The following is a 14,489-nucleotide window of genomic DNA, read 5'->3' as shown; positions in this document are numbered from 1 at the left end:
GAGCTCGCTGGGCCCGTTGCCAGAGAATCATGCCTACAAACACTGCTGTTCTCCATGTTCATTTGCACAACGACATTCCCCTGTTCCTCAAGAACTGAATATTAACTAAAATCAACAGCCTCCCTGGCTATGCGGCTCCTTTTAGTTGCATCACTGGTTTTGAAAACACCAGACACGTACAGAAAAGCCACATCACCTAAATGGAAACATCAACTTGAAATAAAAACCTTTCTTGACTACACTGGCTTTTTATTTCCAAATGTTTTATGAAACTGCTTAAATAGTCAATAACTCCATCAGAAAAAAGCATCTAGAAACCCTAATATAACTTTGTATACATCTTTGGCCAAGGAATATTCCCATATCAGCACAACAAAGCATCTCACTCCAAATAGTGATAGGGAATTGATTTTTTGCTTTTAAATATAGTAGGTAACCAGAAAATTCCAAAGTATGGGAAGTCAGATCTGATCTGTAACTACTAAAAAGTATTAAACAATAAACATTTTGGCAAAATAGGAAGAAAATCATACACATGTACATATGCTCTGGAATCCTCAACATAAGAGGGATATGGAGCTGTTGGAATGGGTGCAGAGGAGTGTTCAAGGCCAGGTTGGATGGAGTCTTGCGCAGCCTGATCTAGTGGGAGGTGTCCCTGCCCATGGCAGCGGGTTGGAGCTGGATGATCTTTAAGGTCCCTTCCAACCCAAAATATCCTATGATTCTACATGTTTCAATATTATACACGTTTGTGAATGAGTAGTGGGTCACACTGACCTCTTGTCCTGGTTTCTCAGCCTTTCTTAGAGTACTCAAGTACAGTCCTCCTAGACATCACTTCCTTTACGCTAAAGCTGGAGCAATGACAGTCAACTTTAAGCATCAGCATAGGATGCAGGAAATTTGACACGAACTGACATAACCTCTCTCTGTATCTCAAAGCCTGTATTTAAAGCAGTTACCAGGTTTCTGTCCTTGAATTCCACACACATCTTGGGGAAGAAAAGGAAGGGAATACAGGTAAATCGGTGACATTGCTGATTGCCTTCCCTATAAAGCAGCATCGAGCTGTATCAAAACCATGAATATTTTATTTATATTATACAAATAATATTACCTTCTGCAGCAGAAGCAAACGCTATACCACAGCCAACACCCTATTAAGCCTCTCAAAACATAAAAAGTCCTTGTCTGAGGATACATATTATTTCAGACCATGAGAATGCAAATGAGGGTGATTCAATAAACTAGATCCCTGATGGAGGGGAAAACGTGTTTTCACAAACACACCCTTAAACCAAACCCCACCACTCTGTTTTCTCGTGCTGGCACAGCGCTCTGTTCCATCACAGAGCAGTGGTCCTGAGCAGGGGCTCAGTGCAATGTTCACACTACCCACCCCTTCTCCCTGGAGAAGACCTTGAAAAGCTCCCTGAAACCAACCGACTACTCTGTAATTCTGCAAGAAGAGAGCGTTCTTGAAGAGGGGAAAGGATAAACAGAGAGCGGTATTTAAAAGATGGGTAGACGAGGTACTCAAGGACATGGTTGAGTGGCAGACAGGAATGGTTGGACTTAATGATCCAAGAGGCCTTTTCCAACCTAGTGATTCTATGATTCTGTGGTCGTTATTTCTTCAGTGCACACAAATCCAACCAAAGGTTTGTCTACACTATAAAGTGCTGCAAAATACACAATTCTCAAGGCAGCAAAAGCAGCTACAGACCCAGAAACACTAGAGCTATGCAGAAGGATGCTTTGAGTTCAAAATTTTGTTGCAGAGACTTCCGTCTGCACAGAGGTGCATCAGCTTTGGGATCACTGCACCCCTAATAATTGTGGAGAAGTGGCAACTTATAAAAGCATTTAATCAAACATCCTCTTAACCCCAGCAAGCCCTGCAATAATTATGCCTTCCTTTACATTGATTTTTTCTAGCTCAGAAGAAAAACCAACCAGTAAAACATCTGTACGTAACTCAAATGCTGCATCTACAACTTCTTGGGCTTGGGCTTTCTCACTATTTAAGTCAGGAGAAGCTTCAGTGAAGCAAAATCACATTCAATGCTTCAAGAAGAAAAAGTTATGCTCTTTATAGTGCTGTAACACCAGCAGTCTGCCATGCATTGAAAACCAGTAATTTTTACTGTGTTATGGATTTTTATTAAAACAAGAGATGATTGAAGCAAGTCCCACTATAATTTATGGAGACTATATACTGGAAGGGAAGAGAAAGGTAAAGGCTACTCACTGGAAACCTGAAATCAAAAAGAAAAAAACCAAATCCCACTCTCATGGATTTAGCTGCAACCTAAGAAACAGTTTGGACAAATGTGCTGCTGCTGCCATGCTGACACTGCAGTTAGCAAACTCCCCCAAAGCAGCAGGACAGAGACTTCTCTGCTCATTAAAGCTGCTCATTTTAATAAGAACATTAATTTCCACATTTAACCGTCGCAGGCAGGCAGTGGCTAGTGAAGTGTAACGGTTGAGACACTGCTAGCTGATTTCAGCTGTTGATATAATAACTACAATCTATAAGGACCTCACATTGAAAACTCTACTGTAAGGTCAAAGCGGAGCAAGATAATCTTACAAGCAAAAATAGACAATTTTTAAGAAGGATTCTGTTATAGTCTGCTATACGGGTTGGCAAATGTTTTATCTAGCACAGGAGAAAGACCTGGGTACACCTGAAAGCCTGTCCTGGCTATATTACACCACCGTGTCCTGGTTAAACTTAACACTAACACTATGAAGCATTTCACAGAAAATCCTCCATAACAGCTTTACCAAGAGGATTTACTATTTCTTCACCTTCAGACTATTTTTTTCTTCCACAACATACTTTAAGAACTTCACAAGAGGATGTTCGGTTAAAAGGGAGATTAAAACTGAATATAGACTTAATTCCACTTTAAAATGACAGCTCTTCCTTTATAAAAGAGGTAAAACAGCCATTTTTCTACAGTCATTTTCTTTATCGCAGCTTGTAATTCTGAATATAAATTGGCTTTAAGAGATCTTTCCCCATGCCATGTGGAAGCACCAGCTCAAGCCCTGCAGACATTTTGATTTAATTACATTCAGAGCTGGTGGATTACTCAGTCATTGTGCCATCTGTGAGGGCTGAGCTAGTGATTTCCCCCATCCTCACAAGGACAGACTTAATTAGACATGAGGCATCAGTTATTGCATCCTCCAGGAAAGGAGCAACTGTGGCAATCGAACAGCAATTCCACCAGGGCTTGTTGGCTCGAGCGAATATTGCCTTCCTTCTCCTTTAACCTTCAGGTTAGGTAGGTCACCCATGTTAATCGTGCAGCAAATCTGTCTGATGCTGTTAAACAAATGAAAGCTCGTTTTCTTCTTCCTTTCATTTAGCTAAACTTTGCTGCAGCCCTCCTGTTTAAAAGTTCAGAGTAGAACCACAGTGCTCCCAGCCTTATACACCCAGCTTGTACAGGGTTGTGATGGAACAATCCGACGCAAGGATTAAATCCTTGAGTGATCCCTCTCTTTTAACACAAATATCTGAATGTCTTCTAAGTGAATGGAAACCACAGGAAAAAAACCTACCCTGTCACACTTCACGTAGCAGAAATATCAACAGACCAAGGACTTCAGCCTCTGGAATTTGGTATCATTAGCTATCCTCCTCCTCCAACGCAACAATTCCCAAAGTCACCCCTCCGTGCTGCAGCATGTGAGTGGTATTCCCAGGAGGGGAGTGCAAATGAGAAAACCAACAACCTAGGTATGAATTTTCATAATTCTGCGTGCAAGGGAACTCTGCAGACCTTTATTAGTGGTTTTACTCGTGGATTAACAAGCCTCACTCAAACCCTTTAAAATATACACATACCTAAACAGTGATGACAAACACGTAGAAGCTATACTTGATTTTTTTGACTCACCGTTTATTCATTTAGCTAGATATCTATAGACATCTCTCAAAAAAAGTCCACATTTAAAGAAATACTACATCTTAAAAGGCAGCAGAAGCTAAACATACCCAGATCTCTTTTTATGTGTCACTCACAGCTGAGTGCTCCAGATAGCTGGCTTGTTCAGGTAATTGGTATATAAAATTCTACTGCTGCTTACAAACTGATTGAATTTTGCCACTGTACCTCCATAGTATGTGTTTTTCCTGACGATGTCTGTCCATAAGCGAAGATTGTGCCGTTGTAGCCTTCGAGAACATCTACAAGAGGAAGGAAACCAATTAAAAATCATATTGACGTCTTAAAGCTGGATTATCAGCATTTCATAAGTCTTACACAATGTTGAAGTTCAATTAGAAAACAGCTGGTGCAATAAAGAGTGGAAAAAGTATGACATAGCTGGCTATCTTTAGGCAAAAAAAAAATCATAACTAAATCTAAATTGAAGAATTGTAGAATTATTGACGTATCTCTTATTTTCCTGGATAAAAACCCCTCTCAAACTAGATTCTATCCAATATACCCGTGTAATATGGAAATGCATTTTAAACCATCATGTAATATAGAGGAAATTAAACAAACTCTTGCTTTTTCTGCTGCTATGATACCCTCAACAGTTCATGGCCTCATTAATTTCCAAGCTTGCCTGCAAAGCAGGAGGGCAAAGCAAGAAGAAAATCAAACAAACAGGAATTTGCTTTATTGAAAATAAACTTCTCCCCAGGCAGAATGAATGATTTCTTATTGTGTTAAGATATAAAAATATCCATTTTTAACTTTGCAGTGTTTAATGTCCACACTAGCTTTCAGAAACCAGGAACACTGTAAACCAGCTGGTTCATGGATGTTGAAAGGATCACTGGATGGACTCACTCCAGGCAAGGGAACTTGAAGTCTAAAGTGTGTATAGAAGGAACCATCTTCATTACCCATCAAGGGAAGAAAATATTTGTGTTTGGACTTCTTTTGTTCTAGACTAAAATCTAGCTGAAAATTGGAAAAGAAGGAAAGTTTGTTTTACTCTTTAGATGACCACCAACATGGAGAAGATGAGCTAAAGTGTCCTGAGGGTGTCTAGGGGCCAAAAAACATAAATAGCATGAACACATGCAACTCCTTTTTGTTGCTGAAGTATCACCTGGCAGCAAAATACCATTTAAATTCCACCCCATAACAATTAAACACATTCTAAGGGTTCGCTACTGCTATTTCTTCTTTTCGCCAAACTTGGTTAACATGTTTTTTAAAAACTGTTTAAATTTCAAAAGAGAAAAGGTTTATTAATTCCAGGTGAATTCAAGGTCCAATGTCAGCTTCACGCTGGTACAAGGCCTGGGGGGAAATAACCTGATTAATCAGCTGTTACATAAGGCAATTGCTCTGAATTTGCATAAATGTATACTAAGATACCTCGCTGCTTGAGGAAACACAGATGAAGTAATTTACGTTCCCAATTAGCAAAAACACTTTATTAAAAAGTAGTCTTTTGCATCACCTGCAACTAAAAAGGTTGGTGGCCTCAGCCCTAGAGGAGGTGATTATTGTTGGAAGGCTATTCAACTTAAGATGGTTAATAAACCATCTGTTGACTGAATAAAGAGAGAAGACAGTCGCTGCCAGAAACAGCCTCCACAAAACTTAAGAGTGAGGGAGATGGGGGGTAAAAAGGAGATGTAGAAGTGACCGAGCAAAGATCAGCTGGGATTTCTCCGTAACTCACAAGGAACAAAATAAGCCCAAGTGTTTTTCTCATTTCCCGGTCCAACTCGCTCCACAATGATGTTTCAGGGTGATTTACCCTCCTCACAAACAGCAGCTCCTCAGCTCAGCCAGGCAACTGCTGCCAGGTGGCTCTTTCCTGACGAGGTTGGACAGGACAGGTAGCGACAAGTCTAAGACCACAGCGCTCGTGTTGGAGCTACGACCCAGGCTCGCCCAGGTTAGGGACCCAGAACGTCTCTCCAGCAGCACCACAGTGTCCAGCCAAGCTCTGAGCAGCTCACCAAGGGTGGCTGTGGACTGCAGACCTTGCAGACGGACCACGGACGAGTAGAGGAGCCTTCATGGCAACAAGAAAGACCCAACAGGTTTACAGAAGTCCCCTCAGCCTCATTTCTAAAACCAAGTTTCATAGAATCAGAGAGTCATTAAGGCTGTAGAAGACTCTAAGATCATCAAGTCCAACTATCAGACCAACATCACCGTGACTGCTGAACCATGCCACCTCTACAGGGTTTTTTAACCCCCTCCAGGGATGGGGACTCCACCACTGCCTCGGCTAGTGCTTCACCACTCTGTCAGTAAAGACATTTTCCCTAATATCCAATCTAAACCTCCCCTGGCACAACTTGAGGCCATTTCCTCTCGTCCTATCCCTTGTTATTTGAGAGCCCAGCACCCACCTCACCACAACTTCCTTTCCAGGAGCTGCAGAGAGCGATGAGGTCTCCCCTCAACCTCCTCTTCTCCAGACTGAACAGACCCAGGTCCCTCAGCCATTCCCTGGGCTCCAGACCCTTCCCCAGCTCCGTTCCTCTCTCCGGATGTGCTCCAGCTCCTCGATGTTCTTCTTGGAGTGAGGGGCTAAACCTGAACCCAGGATTCAAGGTGCGGCTTCACCAGCGCTGACTCCAGGGGGACAATCCCATCCCTGCTCCTGCTGGCCACTCCATGGCTGATCCAAGCCAGGATGCTGCTGGCCTTCTTGGCCAGCTGGGCCACTTTTGTTTGCCTCAATACTTCTCTTTTCCATCCCTGACCGTTCTAGTTCTGCCATTCAGCACCCAAGGCATGTATTTTTAAACAGAATAAAGTCAATAAGCTACCCAGTGAGCGCAACTCCACACCCCAAAATCATTCAAGCCACTTTCTCCTCTTTACACGATGCACAAATGCACGGACACCCACGTGCACGAACACGTTCACAGCTCCAGTGCTCAGCAAGAGCTCAGGCTCTCCCCTCAATGTAATTGTAGGAAAGATTCAAAATCCAGATACAGAAATCCATCAGTACGGACTGAGAAGACAAAGCTGCTTTCTGAACGGAGAGCAGTAGGAAACAAAGCAAAACTGGTAGCAGCCACAGACTATCGTAGCCTTTCAAACACAGCGATATTCCTTAGTTGGGTTAAGAAGACATGAACACAAGTTCCCAAAGCGTGGTTTGATGCACCAGTGATGATTCCCCATCCACTTCCACTACTGGTACCTCTGCCCTTGGGAGCACCTTGAACAAACACCATCCCAGTGCCCACCCCGATTGCTTCTCCTCCTCTAAAAGCTTCCTTGTTTCTCGTATTTCTCATGTATGGAATGTTAAATACTTCGACTCAGTCATTGAGCTGTTGACTTAAACCTAATCCAATTTCTTCTTTAGTGAAAAAGACTCATTTAAATCAGTCTTATTGTCAACTTAGTTATTACAACCATTGGTTTAGAGGCTGTTAGGCCAGCTGGCATTTTCTGTAATAACATTAATCGCAATGAAACCATCACCCATTTCATGGGAGTATAATGAAATCTGATAGCAAATGGTAACCTTGAAAAGCTATCCTGAAAAGTCTCACAGATTTAAATAGTGCTCCAAGTTGTAACACACTCAGCTCATATTTCCATGTAGTAAATGTCTTTCTTCCAGTCTATCAGAAACAGCCCTGTCCGTTTCACATTCTTCACTTTATTAGGCTTTAAACTGGAAATTAAATGCAAGTAAATGCATGCATAGAGCTCAAGAATCTCACTCTAGTAACACTGTGTGCTCTCTCCCTCCCTTCCTTCTCCCTGCCTTTCACTCATTCTCTCCCCTCCCTCCTCATCGCTCTCCTTCTCACTTTCTCTTTCTTTCCTCCTCTCTTTTTCCCCATCTCTCTTTCCCTTTTCCTTCCTCCTACACCCGTTCCTCCCCACGTGGATACTCTGTACTCTAATATTCTATATTCAAATAGGACCATGGGAAGTATTTGCTTGTGGATCTGCACAAGCAAATGAAGAAGCCCTGGTCACTGATGTAGATTCTCCCGAATCATTCTTAGACAGGATTTTATTTCTCTCCCCATTTTCAGAGCAAGCCAACTTTCACAGGGAACAGAAATACCCTTTTTCAAGTCTACAAACCGCAATATACTGCTTCTGTCGGCACACACTGTAGTACTGAAATAGTTGCCCAAACTTCCTAAAGCCAAGTGGTGTGTCAGCAACCCAAACTAATAATTTCTCAGCTCTACAACTTGAATCCCACCAGTTTTCATTAAAGGCTTACCCCTCTGAAGTCAGAATTGCTGTAATTAGGCTCCCCTCTGAGAAGAGGCAACTGAAGTCTTATGATTCATTTCCTCTCTCCAACATCAAATAATTTAGCTTCTGGTCCTCACCCCCTATCATGTAGACCGAACACGTGCTGGTTCGCTTGAGGCTGTCTGAGTGAACCAAGCAGTTCCACCAGAGCAAAACCCAAGGTCTGCAGCAGGGCTGCTCACCCCAGGGACCTCTCCCCACCGGCACATCCACAAGCTCTCAGCGGATCCAGCTCCACGCCTGAAACACTATCAAGTCTTTCAACACTGCCTCAGTGGCTCCTGCAGCTCTGAGCAACCCTTAATCTCTCATGCCACATAAATCCCAGTGTTCAACATGCAGCTTTGTGTCGCCATAAAAGCACAACTCGGATGAGCTCTGTCACCATTCCCACTGTCTGCACCCTTGGAGTTAAAAACAAAAACTGAGGAATGACTCTTGGCAGGCACAGGGACACCATACAAGGCCAGAGAACAAGTAGACCAGGTGCTACCTGTGACCCCTGGGACGCTGTGGTAGTTGTAATACCAACACGGACGGATTATCCAGCATCAGAAGCAAGTGGGAGGTCTGAGGGTGACTTGGAAAGTGTGGGAAGTGTGGCAGGCAATCAAAACGTACCCAAAAAAATTGATTCTCAAGTTAAAATCTTGACATTCCAACAGTTTATGAAGGGTTTAGTTTAAACAAATAGGGTACTACCCAACAGGCACTTGTGTTCCCATTTCATTTTTAAATGCAAGCTATTGGCATGCAAAGCAGCTACAAAGCCAATGACTTCTGCGTTTTCCTTTAATGGTCCATCCTTCCACCCAAAGACACGGCTGTTGCACACTTACCCCATTCTGAACACACCCTGAATGAAGAACATTGTTTGTGTTGCTTATCAAATCACAAAAAGCAAGTATTTGTGCAGAAAACCATCCCACAGGAGGAGAAAGTGGAATAACAGTCCCACCCAAGGAACAACTACGGCAATTCCTGCAGCAATTTTTCTTTTTTTTTTGTTTGTTTGCATTATTTTTTAGTTTGTTTGGTTTTTTTCACAGAGATGAGTCCTTAAACGAGGAGCTGCTTGGAATTACTAATTACTAAACTCCTACACAGACATCTAAACACTTATTATCCTGTCTTTAAATAGCTTGAGGAGACAGGGACGCATCTTCTTCCCTTCCCCCAAGTAGGAATAAACAAAGACAGCACCTACCTTTAACGATCTGCTTGGCACAGGCGTTATAAACTTGTTCCTGGGTTGTATTAGGAGGTAACACTCTATCAAAGACGTATGGCTTCCCTTGCTGCAAAAAAAAAAAGAAAAACTCTGTGAGTTAAAGGACATTTAAAACAGTTTCCAGACCCAATTTAACAGGCATCCTGAGATGCAGCATTTCTTACAAAGGAAGCCATTCAGTCCAATGGAGACGGCACTATTTTGTTGACTAAACAGATGTGACATCTCGTGTGCTCCAAGTCCATCTTTTCTATAGCTGGCAAATAAAATGCAGCATATGTTTTCTGTGTGATCACATTTGGGTCAGCAGCGACAGTTGCAGGAAACAATGAGCTGAGATATCAGGAATCGAAAGCTGGTCATTTTCTCCCTCTCCTAGGAGGGAAGGGGGAAGAGCCATATAAATATTTGCAAAAGAATATTTGCTGCTTGTTACTGTCATCGAGCTGTGGTGGAAGGAATAGCAGTTGGAACTGAGGGGACCAGAAGTTTGCAGGTGCTGAGGGTTGCCTCCTGCAGCGGGGTGCAGGCATAGAATGGTTTGGGTTGGAAGGAACCTTAAAGATCTCCCAGTTCCATCCCCCTTGCCATGGGCAGGGACACCTCCCACTGGATCAGGGGCTCCAAGCCCCATCCAACCTGGCCTTGAACCCCTCCAGGGATGGGGCAGCCTGGGCCTCCCCACGATCAAGGTGAAGAAATTCCTCCCGTGTTCCCTCAGCAGAAAGACCCCGATTTCATTGCTTGGCTAAACACACAAACGCACAGGGTGGAGCCAGGAGAGGCAGCCCAGCCAGACTGCTTCATTGCCCTAAGCTTAGATTTTTATCCAGATATTGTCACGATTTTTATCCTTGACACAAACAAATCGCAAGCTGTCGTGCGGAAAGAGCTCCAAAATGACCTTTGGAATGGGATCGGGGCCATTTCCCGGCGGTGAACCCACCGCAGACACCAAGCTGCCCTAATTCCCGTGTGACACCAGAGCTGACACCTCTTCATACGTGCACACGGCGTAGCGCGACCCACACACCCCCTCCCAGACAATTCCAACTCCTCTTTGTACCAAGCGTAATTGCTTACAAGAGAAACACATATTAGAAATCCTAAAAATAGGTTTACATGACACTTGAAAGGCAGTTCCTAAGACAGCAGTTCAGCTCCTTACAACTCAAAACCAAGCAAAGCATTTGCCTTTAAAACACAATTCTTTTATTTAGGGTTGCACTAAGCAGACGTGTAACATCTTTCTCATCTTCTGTAATATTTCCCTTCGAAGACGTGACACCTGCTCTGAGAAAAGCATAACGAGGGCTTCAAAGCTACCTGCGAGGTGGCTGGATCCCCAATGCAGGAGCCTTTTTCCACGGAGATGACGTGCCACATCTGCCAGCTGCAGCCAGCTGTTCAATTGCTGTGCTCAATTAGCCATTTCTGTCACACTTTGATTTCACTTCCAGCAGATCACAGGCTTACACTTGCCTGCTCCTTAAACGTGGGGACTTAACAGCCACAGGGGAAAACCAGAGAGGGAGGCGTTCGCCTGCGATGCACGTGTTCTTCGTGGGTCCCCCCAGAAATTCAGATCTCAAGGATAAGGCGGCGATTTATAAATTGTTTAGTAAATAATCCGTGGTCTTGTGCCAGCACAGGTTGAACGCTGGGCCACCCAAGCACCCTACTTGGTAAGACACGAGCCCCAAGAGGCGACTCAGAGCAGCACCCCCACTGTAGCCCCAGCCCCTGGAGAGTGGTGGGACTACTGGGAGCACCAGCTGGCACCTACCCCAAATGGGAAGGGCTGCTCTGCCCTGCTATACCTACTCCAGAACAATTTCTGAAAGGAACTTCTTACCTTCTTACCCCTATTTTTGTTTATTCCAAGCACTAAGGCAATAAGCTCTAATGCAAGAGGCCAAACCCACACGGACGCAGAGCCTCAGCCATCCACTCATCCCCTTTATCTCCTTCATGCCTGAGGTGAGGTTTGTAAGCTAAGAAATGTGAGAGAGCAGCAGCGAGCGACGCCAGCCCATCATCCCACAGCACTGCAGGCAAACACTGCTCTGGTGCGATCACTCCAGCTCCACTCAGCAACTATAAAGTCAGAGAGCCCCGAAAAACAATCCCATCACGGGGCTCCAGGTGGGTCCCTCAGAGCGGAGCAGAGGGGCAGGATCCCCTCCCTCCCTGCTGGTCCCTCTGCTCTGGATGCAGCCCAGGACACGGGTGGTTTCTGGGGTGCAAGCACCGGATCCCAAGGTTTTGCACCAAAACAGGAATGGAGGGTGAACAAGCACAAACATCATCTTGTCTTCCCAAGCAGCACCTTTTTCCCTATTGTCATCTTCAGAAATAACACAACTGCTTTTGTATTTTTCCAAATGCAACTCAGCTTGAATTAAACACCCAAATCATGAAGATTCCAGCCTTATTAGAGCTTATTCAAGGAAGCAATAAACAGCTAGAAATAAAGTGTGATTTTCTGAGGTGATGCTAGCCGATGTATCTCTGCACTGCCTCCATACATTATTTTTCCAGCCTTCTCATTATATGCAGCGTATTATCTCTCATACATAAATCACATCTTCCTTCCTATGCCATTACTTCCTACAGTCCCCCTGACAATCTGTTCCATTAACTTATGCCACTGCTGCATAATGGCTGGGATAAGTGCTCCAATCCACCCACACAATTCCTGCTGAAGCTCTATTGACAGCAAGACAGATTCTGTTCTGGCCCTTCAATAGCACGAAGAACACTATTCGTGTGTATTGCCAATTACTGTCTCACCAGCTCAATGTTTACAGTTTCCCATCAAGCTTACAGCCCTGGCATTTAAAAATCCGAGGATTTCACAAGCACAAAATGAATCCTGACCATAAAAAGCACGTGCCACGACAGCCGTCACTCGACAAGCAACGTCACAGGGCGGTGCCATCATGAAGAGCTTAATTAAATATATATATAAAAACAAAACCATAGAATAGTTTGGGTAGGAAGGGACCTCAAAGCCATCCAGTCCCACCCCTGCCCTGGGCAGCAACACCTCCCACTGGATCAGGGGCTCCAAGTCTCATCCAACCTGGCCTTGAACCCCTCCAGGGATGGGGCAGCCACAACTTCCCTGGGCAACCTGCTCCAGTGCCTCCCCACACTCATCGTGAAGAAATTCCTCCTTCTGTCTAGTCTAACTCTGCCCCTCTCCAGTTTATAGCCATTCCCCCTCGTCCTATCACTCCAAGCCTTTGTAAACAGCCCCTCTCCAGCTTTCTTGTAGCCCCTTCAGGCACTGGAAGGTCGCTATAAGGTCTCCTCGGAGCCTTCTCTTCTCCGGGCTGAACAACCCCAACTCTCTCAGCTCTCCCGAATGCTACAGAGACAGGAAATGAGAATTGCTCGGTGCTGAGAGCTGCATGCAAGAATTAGGAGCCTTAATGCAATTTCACCATGAATTCCCTGCAGGCAGACGGCCGGCGTTGACTCCACCAGGGTCTCTGCAGGTTATGATGCTAAGCAAGGTGACACCTGACTTTCAGGCGTCTGAGCTCGGAGGCAGAATCCACAAGGTCGATCCTGAAAATGCCTTGTAAAATTCATGGGGAAGATGAGATGACTTGGAACAGCATTTCCAACAGCCAGCACGTAGCTCAGATATGGAATCGCTAACGGAGGAAGGAAGATGAGAGCATACAAAATGCTGGGTTTCTTCACTTTTTTGAGGTTGTAAGGAGACATTTGAGTCAGATGAGGAATTATAGCCTGAGACCATCACCTAGAATTGAAGATACCATCCAGATTTATCACAGGATCGATGCAGGTTTGTTCTGCCTGAGCAGACTACAGCTGTGAGCAAGTTATATGATGACTGGTGGTTGTGAATGTGCCTGGTACAGTTTTGACCCCACCACACACAAGCTTTGATGATAGCAGAGGTGAAACTTCTTCCTACCTGCCTGCAAAACACCGTGCCAGCTCCTCCAGGGGGACATTATTTTGAACAATGCTCAAGGAGAGGTCCCACGTTCATTTTTAAAAGGCAGAAAACCCCCATCAGTCCATCCAAGGTTCATGTCCACAGGTCTCGAGGAGTGCAGAAGCACAAAGCAGGCAGGGGAGCCAAAGGGCAGAGTCCAGGGAGAGGGACTTGGACAGGGCTCTGGCCCAGGCTGTCCCTGGAGAGCATCTGCCCCACGGGCTGGGTGTGAAAGCCATCAAGAAGGCTCTCAGCATCACCTTCCAGACTGCTTATGGGGCAGCGCAAACTATGGGGTGCAGGTACATTTCAGGACTGCACAAGACTTAAGGGATGATTAGGAGAGGACCAGGACAAGGAAAGCGAGGGATGTAGATGATTTGGGGAGGCAAAAACATGGGATGAAGGGATAAAACCACCAGCCATGTGAGCTGGCTGCTGGTCACTATGCTTGTCCAGCCGTGTCCCGGACCTGGTCAGCGCTGTCCTACCTTCTCATTAAATTCCTTTCTAACTCTCTTTCCGGGTGAGGGGGTTCATTCTCTGTGCATCCACATGTACCACAGGTCACAACAAGGTCCACGTGTCTGCGCTGCCAGCTTCATCTCTGTGCGAGGAGATCCAGAAAGGGGTTCAGCCTCACCTCTGCTAGGTTCAGGTGCTCCTAACAGCCAGGTGTCAAGGAACCCAGCTGAAATGGCTGAGATCATGCAGGTAGGGTCCTTCTCATTCGTCTTGGTCCTCTGTCCCCTCAGAAGGCAGGAATGTTCTTTTCTCCACAGCCTGGTCAGACAAAGGCATCCTCTTTCCCCCTGTATAAGTGGTGCATTAGTCACGCCGTCGCCAGCTGAGAGCTCGGGGAAACTTTCGGTCCCTGCGGAACTCCAACGGTGCCAAACCACGTGGCCCCGTTTACCAGATGAATCATTTGGCAAACCGTGACTCTGCTGAAACTCTGTCATTCTTATTCGGGCTCATTATTCAAGCCAAAGAGTTTTCCTGATGCAGCCGGAATGCATGATCTGAGTGGGTTTCACAC

At 45.0% G+C, this 14,489-nt stretch overlaps 2 protein-coding genes across 2 annotated transcripts in view; both read right to left on the bottom strand.

Annotated features, from left to right (window-relative positions):
- The window catches only part of LYPD6B (LY6/PLAUR domain containing 6B), a 97,626-nt gene extending 91,241 nt beyond the window's left edge, over positions 1–6,385 (bottom strand). Inside the window, exon 1 of the mRNA XM_069861703.1 lies at positions 6,353–6,385. The gene's annotated coding sequence lies outside the window, so the exon portion shown is untranslated. The remainder of the gene's footprint in view (positions 1–6,352) is intronic.
- KIF5C (kinesin family member 5C) overlaps positions 1–14,489 on the bottom strand; it is an 82,910-nt gene that overhangs the window by 45,284 nt on the left and 23,137 nt on the right. The window contains exons 2-3 of the mRNA XM_069861674.1: positions 9,451–9,541; positions 4,137–4,210 (exon numbers count right to left, since the gene is read on the bottom strand). Coding sequence (XP_069717775.1) covers positions 4,137–4,210; positions 9,451–9,541 — 165 coding nt within the window. The remainder of the gene's footprint in view (positions 1–4,136; positions 4,211–9,450; positions 9,542–14,489) is intronic.

This window comes from Phaenicophaeus curvirostris, chromosome 7, assembly GCF_032191515.1.
Source record: "Phaenicophaeus curvirostris isolate KB17595 chromosome 7, BPBGC_Pcur_1.0, whole genome shotgun sequence".
NCBI lineage: Eukaryota > Metazoa > Chordata > Aves > Cuculiformes > Cuculidae > Phaenicophaeus > Phaenicophaeus curvirostris.
The sequence above is the reverse complement of the archived record's forward strand: the minus strand, read 5'-3'. Positions and strand labels throughout refer to the sequence as shown.